The sequence below is a fragment of the Apteryx mantelli genome, chromosome Z (assembly GCF_036417845.1).
Source record: "Apteryx mantelli isolate bAptMan1 chromosome Z, bAptMan1.hap1, whole genome shotgun sequence".
Classification (NCBI taxonomy): domain Eukaryota; kingdom Metazoa; phylum Chordata; class Aves; order Apterygiformes; family Apterygidae; genus Apteryx; species Apteryx mantelli.
This window is the reverse complement of record NC_090020.1, coordinates 27,193,442-27,215,901: the sequence shown is the minus strand read 5'-3', so window position 1 is coordinate 27,215,901 and position 22,460 is coordinate 27,193,442. Positions and strand designations below refer to the sequence as shown.

General features: G+C 38.5%; 1 protein-coding gene across 1 annotated transcript; it reads right to left on the bottom strand.

The window, feature by feature from the left end:
* Positions 1-4,351: 4,351 nt before the first annotated feature.
* Positions 4,352-22,211, bottom strand: ANXA1 (annexin A1). Its single transcript, XM_013949933.2, has 13 exons — positions 22,111-22,211; positions 18,157-18,235; positions 15,891-15,984; positions 14,998-15,092; positions 13,255-13,368; positions 12,543-12,633; positions 11,388-11,467; positions 10,367-10,423; positions 8,881-8,974; positions 8,178-8,273; positions 6,938-6,996; positions 5,918-6,040; positions 4,352-4,708 (listed from the first exon to the last, which is right to left on the bottom strand). The coding sequence occupies exons 2-13, from the start codon at positions 18,220-18,222 to the stop codon at positions 4,649-4,651; spliced, it is 1,029 nt and encodes a 342-aa protein (XP_013805387.1). The 5' UTR covers positions 18,223-18,235; positions 22,111-22,211; the 3' UTR covers positions 4,352-4,648.
* Positions 22,212-22,460: the final 249 nt, after the last annotated feature.

The following is a 22,460-nucleotide window of genomic DNA, read 5'->3' as shown; positions in this document are numbered from 1 at the left end:
AAGTTCCATTTTCCATAATAAGCTCAACTGTTTCAGTTTTTACCACTCAGACTGCCTGAAAAGTAATGTATGAATAAGATCTCTGTCTGACTGAGGCTGAATTTCAGTTGTAATATGCCATTTCCTTGTCCTTGTTCTTAACTTACTCACGAGGTGGCACCAGAGCTCAAAAGATGGGAAATGCCATCTGGAAACTCCAGAGGCCTTTTGTAGCCTCCTGTGTATTTATTATTTGTTTCATCAGGGCAAAGCCAAAAGGACCATGAGCGCATTCACAGTGATGGGGAAACAGGAAAACCTGTCCCCCCCAGTGCAGGATATGGCTAAATGGAAATTAGAAATAAGCTAAATATGACATATTTTTCATTTCCCGAGCCATTTATCAAGCAGTAATGAAAGAATTAGTGCTATTTGAAAGAATGGTTTTCCAATCTTTTCTAGCTGATCAAAAAATCCCAATCCCTTAACAAAACTTTTACCATCCTGCATCACTGGCGGTGGAGGGTGATTTCCCCCCCTCATTTACATGGTTGCTTTGAAGCTGTATCCTCAGAGTACATTCATGCTTATAGGCTAGAAATCTACAATGATGAAAAAAAACCACCTTTCAATGCTCATGTTTTTCATCCCATCCTCCTATCCCACTTTGAAATTACACAGAAGCAAGGAAGCCTTTGGATAAATTTCACTACAGATTTGCTGTAACATATTTTGTGATTTTTCCTTTTTTCTTAATTTCCCTCACTCTCCTTCATAAGTTTTAAGTGGTTGAATGGCCCAAATTCTTCATCCAAGGTGGAAGATAGCTGGGCTATCACTCCCTCAGCAGGCTTAGCTGATGAAAAGCAAGCCACCATACTGCAATCCTGATATATGTACTTTCAAGAGAGCACATCTGATTGCCTCCAAAACATGGCAGCCTCTGCTTTCTTTCTATACCCTGTTCAAACTTGATTAAAGGCTTCATTATTTTTATAGGCTGTTCTCCACCTCAGAAAAGGGATTATGAAATACATATATTGTATTTCACTTAAATAGCGGTAAAAACTGCAGCATGCCAACAATTCCTGGGCAAGCCTCCACCCTGAAAATCTCAATACTGTGTAGTTATTCACAGCCTAAATACGCTTGAATTGTTGTGGAGGATTTTTTGTTTGGTTTCAAGAGAAATTTAGAAAAACTTAAAAATATCTTTTCCTTTCTCTTATTTTTCCTTGCACTAGCACTTAGTTCCTAATATTGATTGGGAAAATAGCTGCAGAAAATGTGCAAATATGCCTCCTTGGTAGATTTCTGTAGACTAAACCCATGCCTAAAGTTTAACACAGAAAAAAGCATCCTGTTGAATGGAGTCCTTAAACACTTATATTTCAAACTCACTTGCAGTGAGTTTTTGTGTTGTTCTGTCCTTTGCTAAGCAGGAAGATAAAACCAAGTAAGATCCAAATGTTTTTTGTTTCCTTGACATCAGCAGTAACGTAGCTGCTCTTACAAATATTCTGATTAGAGTAGGTTATGTTTAGAGCTTCATGTACACTCCTCTGTTGATGCTCTTATTAATTTGAATAGAAAAATCTGCCATATTTGTGCTTGTCTGTTTACTTCTTTCTCTGTCTCTTTCTCTCTCTCTCCACTCGATCCTGCAGTATAGCCCCTTAGGACAAGGATTGTCCTTCCTGATGCCAGGAGACCACCCAGCCAGTAGGTGTTGCTACAACTGGAACTCAAACATTTTAAGTTTAAAAATAGTCTTCCCTTTCACCCATACCACCAGGGAGCCCTCTGGAGGTGAAATGGATGGTCCTAAGTCCTGTTTTTCATAGTACTTAAAGAAGTTTCTGAACCATAACAGCTGGCTGCAAATCTCCCCTGGAAATAAGGAGTGGCATAAACACCTCATAACATTGAAAACACTTGTGAAATGGCTGTGTGGGCAGACCTTGTTTGCTCTTAAAATAATATTTTGAAAATTATCAGTCTTTACTAGAACATACATTTATGTGAAAGTTGTACCTTCTCTTTACAGCACCATGTGCCTCTCAGGTAGCAGTGAAGGGCTAGGAGGACTTGGCTGGACTGTGGTGGCAGTAAACCTGTGAGTCCTCATTGACACACCTCTATGCAGACCTCCAGCAATCCCTCCTCTTGTGTGCAAGCACACTTGTAATGGAACAGTGATTGCCAGAAGTGGAAATAGACACAAACATTACAGTCAAGATGGAGCTACTCTTGCCTCTAGCAAGGAGACATGAAATTCTAGTAAGATATCTTAAAATTACGAGAGCTGTTAGGATTGCAGTAACGTACTGTACTCATTATCTTCTGTTGTGCAGTCCTGCAAAACAACCATTTTTCCTATTATTAGCACATTAGACTTCACATCATCTCATTTACTGTAAATGAGAAATCCGGATAATCACTTGTTTGCATTTCCAAGTTTAATAGTTAGGCAGGGCTCTCAAATAGAACATGAGGCTACTGAGCCCCTCTTGAAGTCAGCGAAGAAGTCAGGAAAGAGTCCACTTCAGGTAAATACTAATTTTCTAACATTCCTAAACTTCAATTGAAAGTCATTTTTAAAGATCTACAATAGCTTTTTCTTAGTGGGAAGAGGGGAGGTGGATTCTTGCATCTTTTGGCTTCCCCATTGAACACAACTTTTGAAATACAGTTCTTTCTTATGTTGATAAAACCAGTTCTTTCCCTTTACATAACTACAGCACCTCTAGATTTCACAACGACTACAAAAGTTGAAGCAAGAAGTGTTTCTCTATGGCCTCATAAAGTACTTGTTGCAAGTTAACTAGTTATGATTCATTCAAAGAGTACAGGTTTGCTGTGTTTTTCCACTTGTCCAAGAGTCAGCCAGCAACATAGGTGGTATCTCAAAATCCACTGATTAAAGTTTCTTCACTTTTAATAGGCTGTTACCCATGTCAAAAATGTTAGCAAAGCATACATAATACTTGTGAATATTGGTACAAGATCAAAAAGAAACCACAGCTGCAATTAATCATCCCCCACTATACATTTTGTTGTTGAGTGAGAAAGGAAGCTAGAAGATTCTGGCAAAAAAAAAAAAAAAAAAGATGTTAAGATGTTATTTTCATTCCATATTTGTTTTGACATTCCTTTCAATTAACCTTTACCTGACTGTCACAACCAAACTTTCCTACTCATCATTATATGGAAACTAGAGTTTTGGGGTAGTGAATTCTCCAGATATATGCCTTTTGAGAAAGTTTTTCTATTGCTAGTGCCACACTCAAAACATGCAGGGTATTTTTTTGTTTTGTTTTGTCTGAAGCTTGTCATTTGATCAAACAGACCTTCCAGCACACGATCTTTGTGCATATGTTTGTTGTTTTGTTTTTTCTTTTTAATTGATGACTATCATGTATTTGGCCCAAAATCTACTTTGGCCTGAATCTCTCTCTTCCACTTACCCTATGAAGACAACAGGGATTATCAACAGAGTAAACTATGGTAGCCTGGGCATATAGCTCTTGGGTATATAGTTGGGTCAGATAAAAACCTGGCCCTGTGGAATGCAAAGGGGAGTTTTCCCTCCAGCTCCCGTAAGACCAAGATACAATCCCATGTTTCTTCAGAGTAGGACATCACTTTTTCCAGAGGCATAGTGCCATTATCATAGGCCATGACAATATGAAATGCAGAGGATCTGCAAACTTTAACACAAATAAGCCATGGTCATCTCTGATTTCCCAATGGTTTAGCATGCTATTGCTCAAACGAGCGGCTAGTGGACAGCATTATGAAGACCAGCAACGTTTGCACATAAAGAGCTGACGAGAAATGCTGAATCCCACCAGTGCACTTGGGGGCTCTAATTAGCTTCATTTGTACACAGTCTAGCACAATGGGAACAGTAACCCCATGCACGAATACTATCCAAAACAGTAGCAGTGAAAATATTATTTTTACTTTGGAGATACTATAAAAAAAAATCATGCAACCCACCAGAAAAAAAGATAAGGTCTTACATGGTCTATAGAGATTTTTCAGTTCATTTTATTACTATGTACAGAGCATAGCAAGTCTCTTTATTCTGCAATTTAAACAACAACAAAACCAGGGGTAGCATATCATTAGTTTTTTCATAAAGATAGTATTTATTAACAAGTATCTTCAGTTATTTTTCTAACATCTGGTTTACATGCACCTTAGCTGAAATGAAATGGAAAGGTTCAGCCATACTGCATTAAGTTGTTATAGTCTTTGTTGATGATTTAAATCATTTGCTGACATTTCTCTCATATAGTGTATGCAGACAACTTAATATTAAATGCAGAAAAGTGACAAAGCACATATGAAGTCTCACACAGGTTAATTTATTTTTAAAAGTTCATTTGCTTTATTTAGATGAAAACTTTGCATTTTCATGATTAATCAAGCGAACAGAAACTTGAGAGCATTCTTTGGCTTTGGATAAATAATGGTAAAAAGAGATATTCATGCCATACAGAATTAAGATATCAAAAAATACATTCCAGGTTACAGGTTTTCCAGATAACACATGTGGACTAAGTACCACTCCAGAGAAATCTCAACGTATATAGCCCATATTTTACTTATAGACAGCTGAGGCAAAGATAAAGATCATCAGTAACAGGGCTGGAGTACATTGTTAGTTATCACTTCCACATAGAGCCACAAGGATGTTTTCATAATCTCCTTTGAGTTCATCCTGTCAGTTTAAGTAAAAAAGAAGTGCAATTTTTAGGGTAATGGTCTCAAGTGAAAACAATTTCTCCAAGCATTCAGTACACATGTGCTAAACATCAATCCTTTAACTAAATAAATTAACTACTTGATAACACAAATGTTATTCGTAGGCTAACCTTGAACTGAGTACCTTCACTAAAGTTGAACTATTTATGCTGCATAGGAATAAACACATACATTTCCAGATTGGAGCCAAGGTAGACAAGGCCAACAAAAAAACCTGATAGGCCTTATTGCATAAAGAAGTGAAGCACAGAAGACTTCTGTCCAGGAGCTTAAGCTCTCCTTCAGTAAAATGGAAATGCCTCCCTTGACCTGTGATGTCCAATGTTCATTAGTATTAAAACATTATACAGAAGCAAAGAACTGGTGGGGTTGGAAGGGACCTGTAGAGATCATCTAGTCCAACCCCCTTCCCAAGCAGGGTAACACATACACATTATATCTAATATTATCTCAAACAGAGATTAAGAGTCGTCATATGATATTGGATTCATCACAGAATCTCTTACTCAGCTGAATGTTTGCTCAAGTTTGAAACTACCTTGCAGACTTAAGAATTACATAGTTTAGCCAAGTAAGGCTTCAAGCCATTTGGATACAATCATCATTTTGGACCAAGATGAGGTGATGTAATTACATCCCAAATGATAGCTCGCCTACGGTCATGAGGAAAGAATATAAATTACCTTTGCTACTTAACTGGAAAAGTACCAAACATTAGCAAAAATCAGTAGGGTGCTTTAGTGCAGGTAGGGAGCACATTTCTGCTCCAGTCAACTTTTTCTTTAGTGTTGTCTACTAGCTTCCACAAAGCTACTTTACAGGTTTAGCTTTCTAATTGTATATCACTGGTTTAAATTTTCTAAAAAATACATTGGGTGGCCTGTACCCTTTTAAAAGGTATTTTCAGAAGTACTTCAGAGAGCCAGAGGCACCAAATATCTCCCATAAAGCTGTTGGTGCAATCACTGCCACTCTCCTGCCAATGTACCTTATGCTTATACAAACATAGGCATTAGGGCACAGCATGGTCTCCAGTCAACACTTGGCTTCTACTGTAAGGTGACATCCTGAGACACGTACCACAAATAGCTAATTGCTATAGGTTTTGTGAAGAAAACATTCTCCCCAGAAAATGAATTAGTTCTACCAGCACATGGAAACCTACCATAATGGCTTGGCGGAGAGAGATGCCATACAGTCTCTTGTAATAGCCTTTGATGTCATTCATGTCCACTTCAGAGCGTGAAACCATGATTCTGATGAGTGTTTTGTGCTGTGTCCCAGAGCCCTGTTAAAAGCAAAAAGTGAGACTACTTACATGACTGAAATGTCTTCTTAAATCAAGTTTTTGTGTGTTAATCCATCACCACTATCTGTGGGACTACAGGGTCCAGACCCTATACCTTTACCATCTCTGCTCTTCTTATATCCTCCTTTCTGTTCCCAACCAACACAAACTCATTGATCACAAGTTACATCTACCAGCTGCAGACCTAGGATTTCCTTTTACAACAGCTGCTTCCAGAAAAGAGGTAAGTCCTTCACTGTGCTTGCCTGACACCAAAGACAATCTAGACATCACTGGGGTTTTTTTTGTTTTTTTTTTTTGGGGGGGGTTATTCATTTTTTTAAGAGTGCAAGGAACTCCATTTTCATAATGATATGCTCAGTTTTTCATGTCCTGGTCCTAACCAAGCCACAGGAGTTACATAAATTCATATATACTAGAATTGGGAAATGCTCCAGTTTCCTGAGTTCAGATGCCATCACTCAACTCATGTTCCCAATTTGTCACAGGGAGCTCAAATCTCTAGTCAAAGACCAGGCTCATTTGGGTCGCTCCCACCCCAGTTCTCAAGTTGCTTTCCTGTTTATTTATCATTAATGTTTTTGTGGTTTTGTAAAGAAAAAAGAAAAGTTTCAATTAGCTTTCAGTCACTGTCTGGAGTAACAGGTATGTGCATGGATGTGCAGATGCCTTCCTGAACACACTATAGCAGACAGCTCCTCCCATGGAAGAAGACTCAGAGGTTTCAAAGAAAAGAAGCAAAGGAGTAAGATAAATGTACTGAATTTCTTTCTGCAGTCCTTTTTTCTCACACAAAGAACTTTCTCGCCCAGGTTGTTATTTTTCAGTTTACAAAGCTCTCCTTGCCCACAAACAGGAGTTCTTGGTCTAGGTTACCTTCATTGCCAAGTGGAGTTTTTCAGCAAAGAAAGCTGGCTTGCTCGTGGCACACTTCACTGTAATGAAACAGTGAGATAAGGTTACATCCGACATATGTAACAAGTAAGAAAAAGCAAAAGTCTGGAAAGAGAACACTTTAAAAGAAGTCTCTGTACACCTTCCAGCACCTCCTATTTATCTACTTCTTTTTTACCTACCTTCAAAATATGAGAGAAGTGACAGTTCCTTTGCCTGCTCTGTTTATTCAGAAAGCAATTCAGTCAGGGAAGAATACTCTCGTTACAGTAAAGACAGGACTGTGCTTCATAGCCAGAAAGTTAAGAAGGATGTTGCAAGGATAAGAATGTGAAAGCATTTGTTTTCTCCACAGCAGAGCTGGGGGTTATGATCCAATGTTTTGTAAACCAAATTATATTAACTACTTCCCATCTACCTGTGGTATTAAAAAGGATCTGATAGGACTCATTTTTGTATCCAAAGTATGCCTACCAAAGTTTAGCTGGAGAGCATCATCCATAAATACCAATGCTTCCAGGTGTCACCAGTGTTCAGGCAACAGGCCAAATTCATGATACCCCAGAGGAGGGCTACAACAACCTCTGTCACTGGGCTAGATCAACGTATTATCCTTGCCCTCTGCCCCTTGTCCTTCCCCTAAATAATGTCATGTATCTCACTTTATCATTATTTATATTGCTCATGGGCAACAGTAATGTTAAAGATCCTAATATATAGGTTTACCACGAACCTTTACAAGAATACCTTCTTGAACAAAACCTCAGAAGGGAAACTGTCATACTTTTATTTATCATGTATCATAAATGTTTTTTAAAAACAAGATTTAGAGGACTTGTTTCAGTTTTATTTCTTGAGGACATGTCCAAAACTGTAGAATTTTTGATGCAAACAGTCCCTATTCTGGCAGGTCTTTTTTTCATAGTGACTTCCTACAGAAATCTTCCTCTGTCCATGACATGCCTGTTCTCCTTGTAAGACCCTTTTACGTGTCAGGAGAGATAATCACATTCATTCATCCACTTTAACTGACTTTAAGTAACTCAGTTAAATCACTGTGTTCAGACCAGATTTTCCCAGACTAGATTTTATCTAACAAGCTTCTCAGTGAAGCTGGATAAGATCAGGATGGTTTCCTATTAGACAGAGTATGCAAGAGGTAGAAAATGTTTTTTCTTATGGTCAATATATATTCTGGGTTACTATCTGCAGAACCACTTACCAAGGGCAGTAAGGCAGTTCTCAATATCACCCTTCAGCTCCAAATCCAGTACCTTGTTCATGTCATGCTGGCTGTATTTGGTGTATTTCTGAAAGACTAAATAAAGGAAGAAAATTCAGTGAATAGTGATCAATATATAGTATTTGCCCTGCTATGCTTCTGCCTCTTTCTGCCCTCACTGCTGCTGCTGTACATACAGAGGATCGGTTGTAGGCCATATTTCTCATTTTCCTCAGCAAGCACAATGTTAAGAGCAGTGTTACTGTTTACTTGGAGTCAGCATGAGAAAAGGGACCATGGAAGGATGGTGGGATTCATATTCCCATTGGTGGGGGAAGGGGTGGTCCAGTGACTCCACTGGAGCCTGTGTCATAAGGTGGTATCCCCCCACCCAGGGCAAACTGGCTAGGGAACATTCACGACTCCAGCCTGAAGAACCCGATGCCTTGGGCTTGTGATCATTAGCCTTGTGATACTTGCAGGAGTAGATTTGTTAACAACTTAAGTGATATTGTTCATCACTGGTATGGAGAGGACAGCCAAACTGCCAACTGTATCCTTAGATCAGCAAGCACATTTCCAATTACACAGAGCTTTGCAGCAGTCAGAGTTGCATCTTGGGAATCTATATAATCTCTCAATGAATAAGCAAGCCATGTTCAAAATACAATTCCTGTTAGGCACAAAGTTTCATCCAACCTACCCCTTCGAAGATGGGGGTAGCTTCTTGCCGTAAGAACAGTAACAAACACATTAACATCAGTTCCTTTTCTTTTCTCTCCAGCTTCATATAAGGCCTGTCATAAAGAAAAGAAGATATTAAAGTTAACATTAATACAGGGAAAACTAAACAGAAATACTGTACTTCTGAGGCTACCAGCCAAAGATAGGCAATTGCCTGTCTGCAGTGAACTATAGTCCTTGATACAACCCATAACAAGATACAAAATTCTACACAGCCTCAGACTAACTCTAGCTCTATCAAGTAATACTTCATATTTCACTTACAGCATCATAGTACCTAGAGAGCACCATACACCTACAAATCATATTTTCAGACTTTTTTAGAATCACCATCCAGCTCTCTTGTGTATATTGCTTCCTTGAATGAAGATATTTTTCATGCATCATGATATGCCATGCTCTGTGGGGGTGTGTAGGACTGGCAAGCTTTCTGCAGACAAACAAAATTAGCTCCGATATTAACTGGACAAATGTGAAGGAGAAGCCTACGCACCAAGTACTCCTTGTCCTTCCAGGAGTGACTTTAATGAAAAGTGAGAAAAACCAAATCAATCTCCTTCATTTTCCCCATCTCCTCAAACCTCTCTAGAAGTAATAATTAAAGACCTCCACACTGCAGCAAAGAAGATTTAACAAAACTTTATTGAACTTTAGTGCCTGTACGGGGCATTAATTTATTGTTTCTCAAACCTAGGACTGATGAAAAAACTAAACCTCTCATGTAGCAGGAACAAGAACAATATTGCTTAATGAGCTCTTTTTGTGGTTGGATTTTTAAAAAATTATTTATAGCCAACATAGATTTGAATTGTAATAGTGATGCAAGATTTTAAAGTGAAAACTTAGGATAGACTGCTGAGTTTTACCAAGATTTCAACAAAAAGTCACACTAATGTAGGAGGAAATAAGAGACAAATCAGTTGTTTATTTTAGAATCCTTAAAAATATTACTGTGATGTGCACCCAATAATCTTCAAATGTACATCACCGAAAAGCAATAGCTACAGCTGACATACTGCACAACTCAGACAGGTCAAGGTATGGTAGCTGGTTCTTCACACCCATGAGTACAACTTTGTCCCTCCATTGGAGAACTGTATTTATTTTATACATAAGAAAAATTGTGTCTAACTTCTCCTGCTACTGACTTCTGCTTCCTACGACCTACATCCTTTACATGAACTGGAAGATATCTTGCAGAAACCTTTCTGAAACTAGATATTTTGGGTGTTAAAGATTTCCTTTAGCTGGTGAAGCTTATGCAAACCTTGGAAAATGTATCCCCTCAGAAAAAAAAAAAAAAACTACATAATGTGCAATTCTCTGTTAAGAGTCTGCAGTGCAACAGATGCAGGTAGGTGAAATAGAACATTCACAGCCAGGCACAACTTGTAATTTCGAGTAAGAGAAACGAAGAAACTGCAGAGCACCAAGTATGATCTTACCCTGGCATCACTGTCAGCAAGCTCATCATTCACATGAGGATCTTCACTTCGGTCAGCCTAAGTAAATAAATAAATGACAATTCACCATTTCTCATTATCATTCAGTTAACCAAAACCCAGTACTCGAGAGTTCTGGCCTGCTATTCTGGTACATGCTTTAATACTGCAGAACTTTAACAGGCCCACAGTTTTGTCAATTCTGTGAATGAAGCTGAAGTGTTTGTTAATCAATTAGAGCTCAGATTTTTAAGGCCATTAGCACCTACTTTCTGAAATAGTACATTAAAACCCATAGGAATTAGTGTTATTCAGTGTCAAGTTACATGTCTCAGAAGCTACAACTTGCTCCCTGATGAACTTCTATAATGAACTTCTTTCAAGGTCATTTAAAAGCAAAACTGCAAATCAGAACTATACACATGGGCATATCAACAAACAATCTGCTGTGCACGTACAAGCTTCACACAGGTACTCAACAATCATGGAATCCAATATTCATTGTATTTCCAACGAGTCTTTTCATAGCAGCTCTAGCGTTTAAACTGAACTGCTTTTGAGCATCAATTCACAAAACACTTCGTCCACTTGTTAGCTCCTACTATCCCACTATACTTACTAATAGAAATATATCTTAACAGCTAATCAAAGGTTTATTTCTCTACTTATAAGCATCACTTTTTTTCTACTTCTGGTCACTTGATACGACATTATTTCTATTGTTTTTTTCAAATGCTTACAGCTACCACGCAAAAAGAATTAAAAGCACATTTGATAAACAGTAACAAATATCACATTTTTTTAATGCTCTTGAATAAAATCTCCTTATAGCTTTTTTTAAGAATAATTTTATATTGTCTAACATGTATAAGTAAAAAATAATGCAAGGAAATAAACATTACTTAATAAATAAATTACTTAATGAAGAAATTCTTATTTATTATACATCTTTTCTTAACATAGTCTTGACAACATTAACTGTCAGTATTGGTAATGTCAGTGCAAATGTTTAAATACAGCATACCTTGGCTAGAGTAACCAAAGCCTTCTGAAAGTCTCCAGACGTGTCAGAGATAATGTCTTGTGTCAGATCTCTCTTCAGCACTGAAATCAAATGAAAATGGATACACAGTTTGTTTTAAAGTTATCATTCCTATCATTTTTCCTTTCTTTTCTTAGTTTCTTACTTAAATATGCCTGTTGGAACTGCAGTTTTCCTCTTTTCCCTCATTTAGTTTTGAGAGAATGAGTACTTTGTGTAACACACACTCATTTCTGAGATGTGCTGTGAAACTGGAGGTTAGACCCACAATCTGCTAAAACAGTCATTCTGAAGGGTCTTGTGAAATACAAAAAAAAAAGCTTGAAACTTTTTGGGTACCATTTGTCTTTCATTCTTATTTCTGACTATTCTAAATAGCACTGAACTATATCCAACAGGACTCAAAAAGATTCTGAAAAAATGAACTATAAATTTGGGCTTCTAAATGAGACACACTGAATGGAAATCTCTTGGAAACATTAGCCCATAATCTCAGAAAACATGAGATTAAATTAGACAACACAGACTGACCATATTAAACTCTACATAAGTGAGAGATGCCAGATTATGTTTTAGTTACTTCTTCAAAGAATTCCCCCCTCTAGTTCCTGCAACTAAAGTGACCTGTGTTACTAAATCAATAAGTGTTTTTTCAAGGCTAGTGAGCCCTTAAGAGGTCAGCCAGGACTTAGTTAAGGAGAAGAAAAGCAGCTGGGTTTTGCTTGCATTTTAGAAAACATCTAAATGTCCTGTTCCATGAAACATCGACACTTCCGGCTGGGATCATGAGCCTTTTCCTTTTGCAGTGTGATCTCTTTGGATCAGAAAAAGTCAGTATGGCCTCTCCTGTACCTGACCTTACTTGTAGCTTTACTTATCACATAAAACATCTTCTCAGTTTCTCCTATTGAGAGGTGAGGCTGTGAGCGTAATGCGTCTGCTACACAGTGTTGTGAGAAGACTTGTGTGACCCACACTAGATTTTTTAATGCCAGGTATTAAGTTTGCAGCTATCTGTTGGTTATGGCTGCTTAAAACAAAGTTATTGATAAAAAGAATATGACTTTGCAGAACAGAGTCTGTCCATTTTCTCCCAATGCTGCATACCATTAATATTTTTTTCCTTCTCTGAATTACCTTCTTTGTAGTATCTGCTGGCTTCTCTGATCTCTCTGTTGTTTCTTGAGGCCAGAATCTCAATTAAGGTATCTTCATCAGTTCCAAGGCCCTGTTGAAAAATGGTTGAATTTTTAACGTTATTTAATACACCAAACTTAAAATGTAGAAGAACAGAAAGAACATGAAAATGAGGGAGAAGGATCTGAAGATCCCACATGCAGGAAGACAGAAAAATTAAAAACATTCCTGCTTTTATATGACTGTCTTATTTCATCTCCCCTGGAATTCATTTTTTATCACATCGAACATCACTGGTACCCAAGAGAAGTGCTAAAATGACTGAGCAGTGTACATAGAAGACAGGAATTTGTAATCCATGAAGAAAAACACCTCCCCATTCCCTTTTTGTTTTTTCTTACTATTCAGAAAACCCCTAAGTAAACAACCATGGCTTTCTGCCACCACAGTAGCAACCAGTTTTCAGAAGGCAAAGAGAGTTTATCTCGTAAGAGAATAGCATTTGCAGTCAATCTCCTCCAACCCTGAATTCAGCAGAGACTGCTATGTCTCATTCTTAGAACATGCATTACCAGTACAGATTTATTTTACAATATGGGAGGAAAATGAAGACAATATGCAATCTTCAAAATGCAATCCAGTATCATTTACAGGCCCCAAGAATTATTTAATTTTCTTTAGGGAAGTTTTTCTAAAAGCGTTTTTGCCCAACCTTCATAGAGGCCCTTAATTCTTCAGCATCAAACTGAGCTGGAGTTTTCAGCAAAGCCACAACAACATCTTCCAGGTGACTTTTCAGAACCTTTTTCAAGGCTTCTTCCAGACTCTGTGAAAGGAAGAATGAAAAACATACTAAGCTCATGAATGGTTAAAAGCTGCTGTTCAGCTACAGTAGAAAAATGAGTTTAACATCTGAAGAATCTTAGTCCACATCACTCCTTTAACTACTAGACAGAACTGCAAAGACCTGCGTGAGAATTATAGATTGTCATCTTTCTGTTCATTAGTGTTAGGTTTTTTTCAGTACATATTCAGCATGTTTTCATTCACTCATTTACAGCACTAGAAGCAGACTCAAAATAGGCTGCTTGTTTTTTAAGAGAAGGTACTACTATATTGCTGATATGATGGTGATTGAGTTGCTTAAATGCACATATCTGGAGAATATTTTAGTTCATCGGTTTATTGCCTAAAGGATATGGAAATTGTAGTGAAAACACTGTGGCATAATCTCATCCTATCCACAACTGCAAGTCCCAAAATTAAGAAGAGATTGGGACTATATTCCAATCTGACCTAAATCTAAGTTAAAAAAAAAAAAAAAAGTTTTATTCTGTGTGCAATCAGTGAATGCTCCAAACTGTTTTTTGTTACATGAAGTTGCAGCTCTCTTCCCCATCAAATGTGTCTGTAGACAGTGGCTATAAGAGTGTGAAGGTCAATATATAACCCTGCTTTGTCAGGGTACCTAAGCCAATGAGGTTACTTCAGAAGCAAGCACTGTGTCCATAGTCAGTTTTGTTCTGCTTTGATGGTGCGCCAGGCAACAGGGTATCTAATAATCTAACAGCATTAGGCTCTGTGTGCCTTTGAAGTTATATTTTAATTTAGGCCTTGATAAAACATAATTGCAAGGCTGGAGCTTCCTCTGTGGGAGAAGAGAGCTGTGAAACCGCAAGTGAAGTTTCTGAACAGACACACAGGAAATCTAGGGTAAAATGAGATAGTAGACTTGTTTTCCAAGTTGGCCCTTAGAAGTCACTTAGAGTTACAAAGCAAAGAGCACCAGGGAGTCTTAGGAGCAAAGGCTCGGCAACTCTGCTATGCCAACTGCGCAATTATAATTTCAATTTAGAGTTACAAGATCAACTGGAAAAAAAGTGTTATAGGGAGCTTTGTGCAGAGCAATTAACTCTTCTGTAGAAATATCCAGTAATTTCCAAGCTCCTCAAGTCCAGGAACTAGCAGTTTTGTCACTAGAACAAATAAGCAAACCACCCCCTGTGCATCTGTGGATGTAAAACAGGACTACGGTCCTGCATCTTTCCTGTCTCATTCTCTATTCTATCAACAGTTAAGTATCCATAGAGGGATGCTGCGAAGTCCCCTTCTCTCTCTCTCCCTTTTTCCCAGCAGACTGTCTGCCAGGTGGTAGTGAGCTTTCTATATTCCCAGTGATCAAATGACTTAAAGGACCTTTAGGGCTTTCAAAAACCTGGAGGCTGAGAACGTGGGATTATTTTTTTCCCCAAAAATAATAGACACTGTGTCCAAAGACTCATAACTGGCAAAGTAGTTTCAGGGTACTATCTCCCCTGTCACAGTTTTCATAAACTACAGAAATTAATTGCTGTAGCCTTTTATTCTGGGAAACTAAAGCTGTATGCACCACCAGATCCATGGAAAACATTGACATTTCAGTTACACATTTGAGGTGGGCTTGGAAATACTTTACCTTTCCTTTCAACTGCTGATAGGCAGCTTTGATCTGCTGGCGCTGGGCATTTGTTCTTTTAGTCAAGATATCAATGATGGTGGCTTCATCCACACCTACGAGTAACCAAACAACATAATGTCTAATATATTGCAAGTTTTATAACAGTATCTAATGTGTTATTTAACCAAATCATCATTTTTATATTTTATTATCTGGAATGTGTTACATTTTGATTGTTTGACACATTGAAGTCTAACCAAAGGAAAAACTGCAGTCATCTACTGACTTAGTGATGTAGGGAGAAACCTGATAAATAGGTTCCCATGGAACAGAAACCTGTATTTGCCACAATCTTATTTAAGAAAGCCTTAAAGTGTTCTGAGAGCTGAACCTACACAACAGCATAACTAAATAAAATAAACAGCATTAGATGGCATACTCATTTAACCTTCGCCAAGTCAAATTGGAAAAGGTTTCAAATTACAGCCAAAGTGCCCAATGTGAATTTAAGAGGGAAGCGTAACAAAAGCATATACCACAGTATCAGCATATCCACTACTTCTTGTAGGGTTTTTTACAGAAATCAAATAAAAAAGCATTAGCTTGATGTGTCATAATACTCTTTTTGATTCTCTAGAAATTAAATTGTTACTACATATTAAATTGTTACTACAAATGCAAGAACCTTAATACAGTATTAAGGTCTGAAATTGTAATATAATGTCAGGTTATCAAAGAGTTCAGATTCTTTCTGAGGTGGCAAAATTCTGATGTCTTGCTAGGCTTTTAAAAGCGGTCACACCTCTTCTGCTTGCCATTGCCTCTGACTCTGATATTTTATTCAGGGCTATTTTCAAATTTTCCTAAGGAAGAATCCTAATGTGGTGGGTTAAATATTTAACTTCTCTTACCCTTTACAGTAATAGCTTTGTCCAAAGAAGCAGCATCAGCTGATGGATCGAAGTTAGGGTATGACTGGACTGGAGAGCCACCTTTTGAACTTTTCTGCAGGGGGAAAAAAAATACTTATTCCAAAGAAAATTTATGCAAAGAAGCAGTTTTACATGCCTAAATTAACCCTGTATTCAGGATTGCCTATTATACCACTATGAAGAAATGAACTCTGAGTTTAGTAGCTAAATATAGCTTAACAGACCCAGTATGATACACATATTGGTTTTACCTCCTTTCACACCTCTTCTATTAAAGAGAAAGTAGTTCATATATTGTTTTGGGTCCCTGAGGGCCTATTTCTCAGAGCAAGTCATCTTCCACAGGAAACTACTTCCTAACTGCCACTTTAGGCAATTATGTCCAAATTTTAAAGACTCTAAAACCACAATTAAATCCTGCAGGCACTGCCAGTAGAGTGCTACTAATATCCCCACTCATCTTGTGCAAATTGACTATGCATCACATTAAGTGGCTTCTCAGCTGACTCGCGTCTAAGACTACAAACACCTCCTGTATGCACGATCTCCATCTTGGAGAAGAGTTCAGGCCTGATCCTTGGAAGAAGCGAAGGAGAACTGGTTACCCAACCTCTTTGAAACATGAGACATAAGCAACACTTTCTTCAAAGAGATTACCTACTGGCTGCCTTTGGTGAATCCAGTCTCAGGTGCTGGACACTCCCTAGGCAACATCTAAAGGAACCTGTGGATAACTGGGGGATAAAGAATTCCACTACGTGACAGTTTTGTCATGTTGACTTAGGTCAAGGCACATAAACAAGTTACCGGTAGGGCCTACAACTCAGCAGAACTGTCTAACCAATGTTGTCCTCATTACCATCTTTGACAGCAGCTAAAAAATGCTCTGAGATTCTTGGATGAAATATTTAAAGAAAATCTCACTTGGTGTGAAATGTGGTAAGAACTTTTATAACACGACAGTAGTTTAGCTAAACTTTCTTAGAATCAGCTGTATTCTTTGTCTCATATTCAACAACCCACTATTAGATTTTTTTTTTTAATCCTTTGCCTCTAAAGTTAATTAGTGCAAGACAAATGGTAAGGTCTTAGGGATACATGTTTCACATACAGCACTCTGTACTGATTTTTTGTACATTTGTAATATCCGATAGTTACACAGTCAATGCCCTCCACAATTTTATCACTAGGAGTTGTATTGAACAGAGCAGAGAGCCTGCATACTTGAAGAAGTGTCTTGCATACTTTAAAAAAAACCATCACTGTGACTCATTTAAGCCAGCAGAAGAATGGGTCTCATTCAGTGCCTGGATCCCAGGCTAGCCAGACTGGTATTTGTGTGCTAGTTTCCATGACAAATTTATCTAGTAGCTAAATGAAAAACTGCCTGTAACCACTGTAACTAGAATGACTCAGGACCCTGGGAGTACAAGGGGGATGGGATGTGGAGCCAAGGGATTATGGACAAAATGCTGCTGGACAAAAATTACAAAGTCCATAAGAAGGTCTACAGCAGAAAAGTTTGTTTACTGAAATTCCCTCCTATATTCTGTTTTTTTCCAAGATGAAAGTTGCTTTCAGAATCTCCTGTGACTTCACAGTGTGCCACTTTACCTGTGCTGACGGACATTTCAGTATCCTAATCAGCTTCCTTATCATAAAGATGCTCTGGATCCTCCTAGTCCCTTCGAATCAGCATCAGTACTGATCATTTGAGATGTTTTATCACATACAGTGACTCTTCCCACCCTAAGCATGCCATATGGTGAGAAAACTAGTATTTATACTAGTGGCATTAGTTCCTCCTTTGCATTCCTGGGCTCCAACTCATGGCTTCCTGTACCTCAATCTAAGCATCTCCATCTTCTCCACGTACGTCATCTGAACATGTTCTTACACATTCACGCTCCTGTGCATCAGATTACTACTTTAACTTGAGTCAATCAATGACTAGCCAGTGGGAATGGCACTTCCATTACAGTAACTGGCTCTGCCTAGAAACTAATAACTAGGCACTAAAATGTGCACATAAAAATATTTTTTCATCTGATACCAGAGTGCTACCAGAGACTTTTTAGATTATATGTTGTAATAAAATCCTGTTCTGATTCTAATCAGCAGAATTTTGCCATCATCTTTCCTCCCCTTGGAGTCTATGAAAAATGTTTGTTGGCCTATGCCTTTAAATCACTTCTAAATATACTTGAAAATAAGCATGATGCTCTGAAAAGGTTATAATACTTACAATACATTCCTGCTCCTGATTGTCCATGAACCATGCCTGCTTCAGAAATTCTGCTACCATAGCCATGTTGATGGACTCTCTGGGAAGAGATGCATCAAATTACAAACCATTTTTTCCTCAAGCTTTCCCACTGCAAAGTCTTTTCTCTTGAACTATGAAATATAGAAGTTAGCTTCCCAAGCATTCATCGGTTTGTGCTATTGGAAAGTGGTAACTTTTGATTATGATATTTAGCAGATGATGTAATGCTCCGCAATTGCCTGCTCATACACATACCTGTAGCTACTTTCACAAGTTTTAGATTAGAAATAGAACACTAAACTAGTTGGACTGTTTGCTTATTTAGTATGGTAATACCTAAGTGGTAGCACCAGCTTTCAAAGGAAAGTTGCAAGAAACAAATTAATTGTCTCTCTCCATTATCAGAGGTCCATATACCTTACTGAATATTTGACTCTGTTCAAAGTCAGTGATAAATAAGTACTCACATATGATCATTTACTGAGTTCTGAGCTCTTGTGTATCGTGTTAAGACAAAAGATATTCCCCTATTAAATATACTCTCATCTAATTTCTTTAAATAACCCCTTCTTAAGAGAGATAATAGAAGCAGACAGTTTCACCTATACCATTCCCTATTTCTCATATACATTCTCCAATTTCTACTGAAAACTAGAGTAATATCCATGCAGGAAGGAAAAAATAATTTTTGTTCTTCAACATTAAAAAAAAAAAAATCAGGCCAGCTTTTCCACAAGATGTCATGCAGAACAGGAAAAAGAGCAATGGGGAAGTGACTTGAAACCAAACACTCAATGGTAACGAATGGGTTGCTTCGCAACAAACTTGGAGTAGAGAAAATTCTGTTTCCTAACAGAAACAGTGAGAGAACAGAGAGGAAAAAATTATGTTTTATCAGATAAAGTATTTGTTGTCTGCTCAAAATGGATTTTTCATCAAAACACACTTTTCCACAGAAAACTCTTAGGGAGGCTTGGTTTTAAAGCACACATATAAACAATAAACTAAAGATAACACTGCCTGTTATTCTGGGATGTCTTTGAAGAACACCTCGCATATCTAGCATAATGAGACCAAATGCTGTTTGCAGCTACATGCATATTAATCTAACGGAGGTCTTGGGGTACAGATCATATAATGCAGACCTTATGCGGAAGTATTAAAACCAGTGCTGACTATGCTGCAAACGCCCTTGCTTTATTTATGCCCTGTGACCCATACGGTGCTGACTGGCCCTGGGAAAACATCAGTCATCTAAAGCAACTCACTCCGAGGGCCAAGCGACGTGGCTGCAGCAAAGCTGCAAAGCACATTTCCAGCTCCAGCTGCCAGCAAAGAGGCAGCTACCTCCCACAGCCAGCTCTCCATCCCAGCTCCACCCTTTCCTCCCCTCCGCAAGGCAGGGCTGAGCTCTGCTCCCTCTCCACAGAAAACTCCTGCTTCCCTGCCCTTCCCTTGGCCCCAGCCCACAAGGCTTCAGCTCAGAAGCTGGTTCTGATCCTGTAATTATATGTTACTTAAATTAGGTGTGAGTTAAGTACTGGGACCAACTTTTAGGCAGGTGTAATTTACCGAAGACTGGAAAAGCACATTATTTATGTTGCTCTTAAAAACAGCATTTTACTGAACTGCTACAGTGACTCCTGTACCACCCTTGTTTCGACAGCTGAAGGATACGAGGCCAGATGAAGTGCTGTGGTATCTAAAGTCCTGCTGCATTTTGTTACAGGGAATTGCCCTGCACACGTGAAGGCCGCATGCAGCGGGATGATGACATTTTATAGCCTCTGTACTGGGCTGAGCCCTGCGCGCCTGGCCTCTAGCACCAAGGCACACAGGTATGTCTGTCGACTAGCAGAGTCACACACCTGGTTACGATCCAAAGTTAACAAGCAAGATGCAGTTTCACAGCACCGGATCTGCAAAGAGGCGGGACCGATATTGCATTCGGGTTGACAGCGCAGGGCTGATGGGGAAGGAAGCGGGCAGGGCCGGCCCCGGGGAGAGCCGCTTGCTTCCCCAGCCCGTCGGCCTCTCCCCACCCACACCCTCACCCAGCCCGCGAGATTTTGCTGCTCATGGGCATGACTGGGGCAGAGGGCTGCTAACCTACACTGAACGGGGTCCAATAAGCCTCTAAACCTATTCACATTTAAATTAGAGAAACAATGAAAGAATTCTGTGTCTTAAAACCAAAACTTTTATTTCTTCTGCTTTTTAAATAAAGACACTTTGGCATGTAGATCCATCTACTTCCATCTAGCAAACAAGTAACATTATAATTTAAAATGAAGCTAAAGTAGACAAATGCTCTTGAGAAGAGCTAAAGACTTTGCTTACGCTGGCTTGGAAAGTTAAGAAACCAGTTTACATGTAAAATTGTTGTTTGCCTGCTTTATAAGAAACTATGACTAATACAAAAAGATTGAAGGAATCCAGGGAGAAACAGCCAGCCCCCTAGCAGAATAGAAGCCTTTCCCAATGCTTTGACCCTTGCCACTCTGGAATGCAAACAGCTCATGCAAGCAAAGCCTAGATTTAAAAGAGATAAATTCAGACCAAAAAAAATTAATTTATTATGAAGAGGAGGGAAAGAACTACTGGCTTTCTACCATATTTCTTCCTCAAAGTCTATGAACAGGGAGGAAAAAAAAGTCTACAGAGTGGTGCAAACAGAAGGCACAGTCAAAGAGGGTGACATTTCTTTCTGGTTATGCCACACCACATAGCTATTTCAAAGTTATTCTGTTTAATAAAATATTGTCCAGACTGTGTGTCCTACTACCCAAACTGGAATCTTTAGACATCCCAGTTAAAAGGAAATAGGAATTTAAAGTTTTTCAGTTTGAAAAATATTATGATTATCTTGCATTTTATCATTCCAAATTGGAATGGTCATATTGCAGCTGGAATGACTCAATCAAAGGGAGATTTGGACTGAAAGTCATAACTGTTCCTTTACAAGAATTAGTGCAAAGTTTGTTTCAGTTTGGATGCCACTCCCCGTAAGAAGCCCCCTAGAACTGGACATATTTAAATTCTAAAAAGTTTTCAGAAAATAAATACTAAATATTTACTGAAAATATTTAAAGACTCAAAGTTTTGCACTAATTCCTCAGCTATAGGAGTTTGAATCAAATCAAATTCATCCTCGCCATTTCTTTATTAATCACATATCAGATACATCATCTCTGATTACTGTCCCATGCTAGTTACCAGAATCTTTATGTAAATTAAGATCATAAAAACCTATCAGAAAAGCAGGCAGTAGCTGTAGCTACACAGCAATTTCTTTTACAGTGGGAAAGCTCAGTGGATAAAAATGAAACATCAGAGAAGAAAACAGCCTCACCCTTGGAAAATTCAGTGGAAAGTGTTAGCGGAACAAACCTCAAATTATACAGCCCTTACTTCTGTGGCTTCGCACACATTCTTAGCTATAAAGCAGATTTCTGCTGTTATGTTCCATAAAGGTTCTTTTGCCTCACTTTCTTCATTCTCATGAGCAAAGACTGATCAAGTGTCCCAAAACAGGGAACTGTTGTTGAAGTCAGAGCAACTGCTTTTTAAAAAAATTTAAGTTCACATATAAAGCACATTTGTTTCCCCATGACTCCAGTTTTGCTGCAAACAGATTTTTACAGCAGCCTACTACAAAGGGAAAAAGAAAGCATGAGAAACAGTCAGCTCCAATAAGTTTACTTTCAATCATTTAAGCTGAATTCCTTATGAGCATTAAATAAAAGCAGTGATTATCCGAGCCCTTCCATGTACATGAAATATTTTACAACTGAAAGAATTTCTTCTGCCCACACCCATCTTTTCTGGTGCCAACAAATCCAGCCTGCAGAAAATTGCACCAGGTCACTTGAAAAATGTAGTGCACAACTCTTAAAGTCTGTCAGGTCTACAGAGAGAACTACAAAAACCTACCTTCTGCCTCACAAATATTACTTTTCAGGATGGTACAGCCTGGAAGAAGAGAGCTGACCGCTTGCGATGCTTTTATAGTGCCGTGCAGGCGGCCCCACCTAGCAACCAGAGTGTTTCCACAGCCCCAGCAACTGGCTGCTCTTTGCTAGAGGCTAAGTTTGGGTACTGTCCAAAACACACAGAACCACACAAAAAATGTCATTGCAAAACCATGCACTGGAAGGCAGCAGGAGCAGATATCAGAAGGGAAAAGACAGCTCATGAGCATGCCTTGGTAGCTTCCACCCTCCACGATCAGAGCCCTCACTGTAGTAAATTGCCATGAATCTTTTGGGGTCATAGGATTAAAA

Excerpts from the sequence above, each read along its gene's own strand:
- ANXA1 (XM_013949933.2), bottom strand. The coding sequence starts at position 18,222 with ATGGCTATGGTAGCAGAATTTCTGAAGCAGGCATGGTTCATGGACAAT. Across the intron at positions 11,468-12,542 it reads CAGCAGATACTACAAAGAAG|TGCTGAAGAGAGATCTGACA; the intron begins GTAATTCAGAGA and ends ATTTGATTTCAG. Across the intron at positions 8,975-10,366 it reads TTGCTGACAGTGATGCCAGG|GCCTTATATGAAGCTGGAGA; the intron begins GTAAGATCATAC and ends TCTTTATGACAG.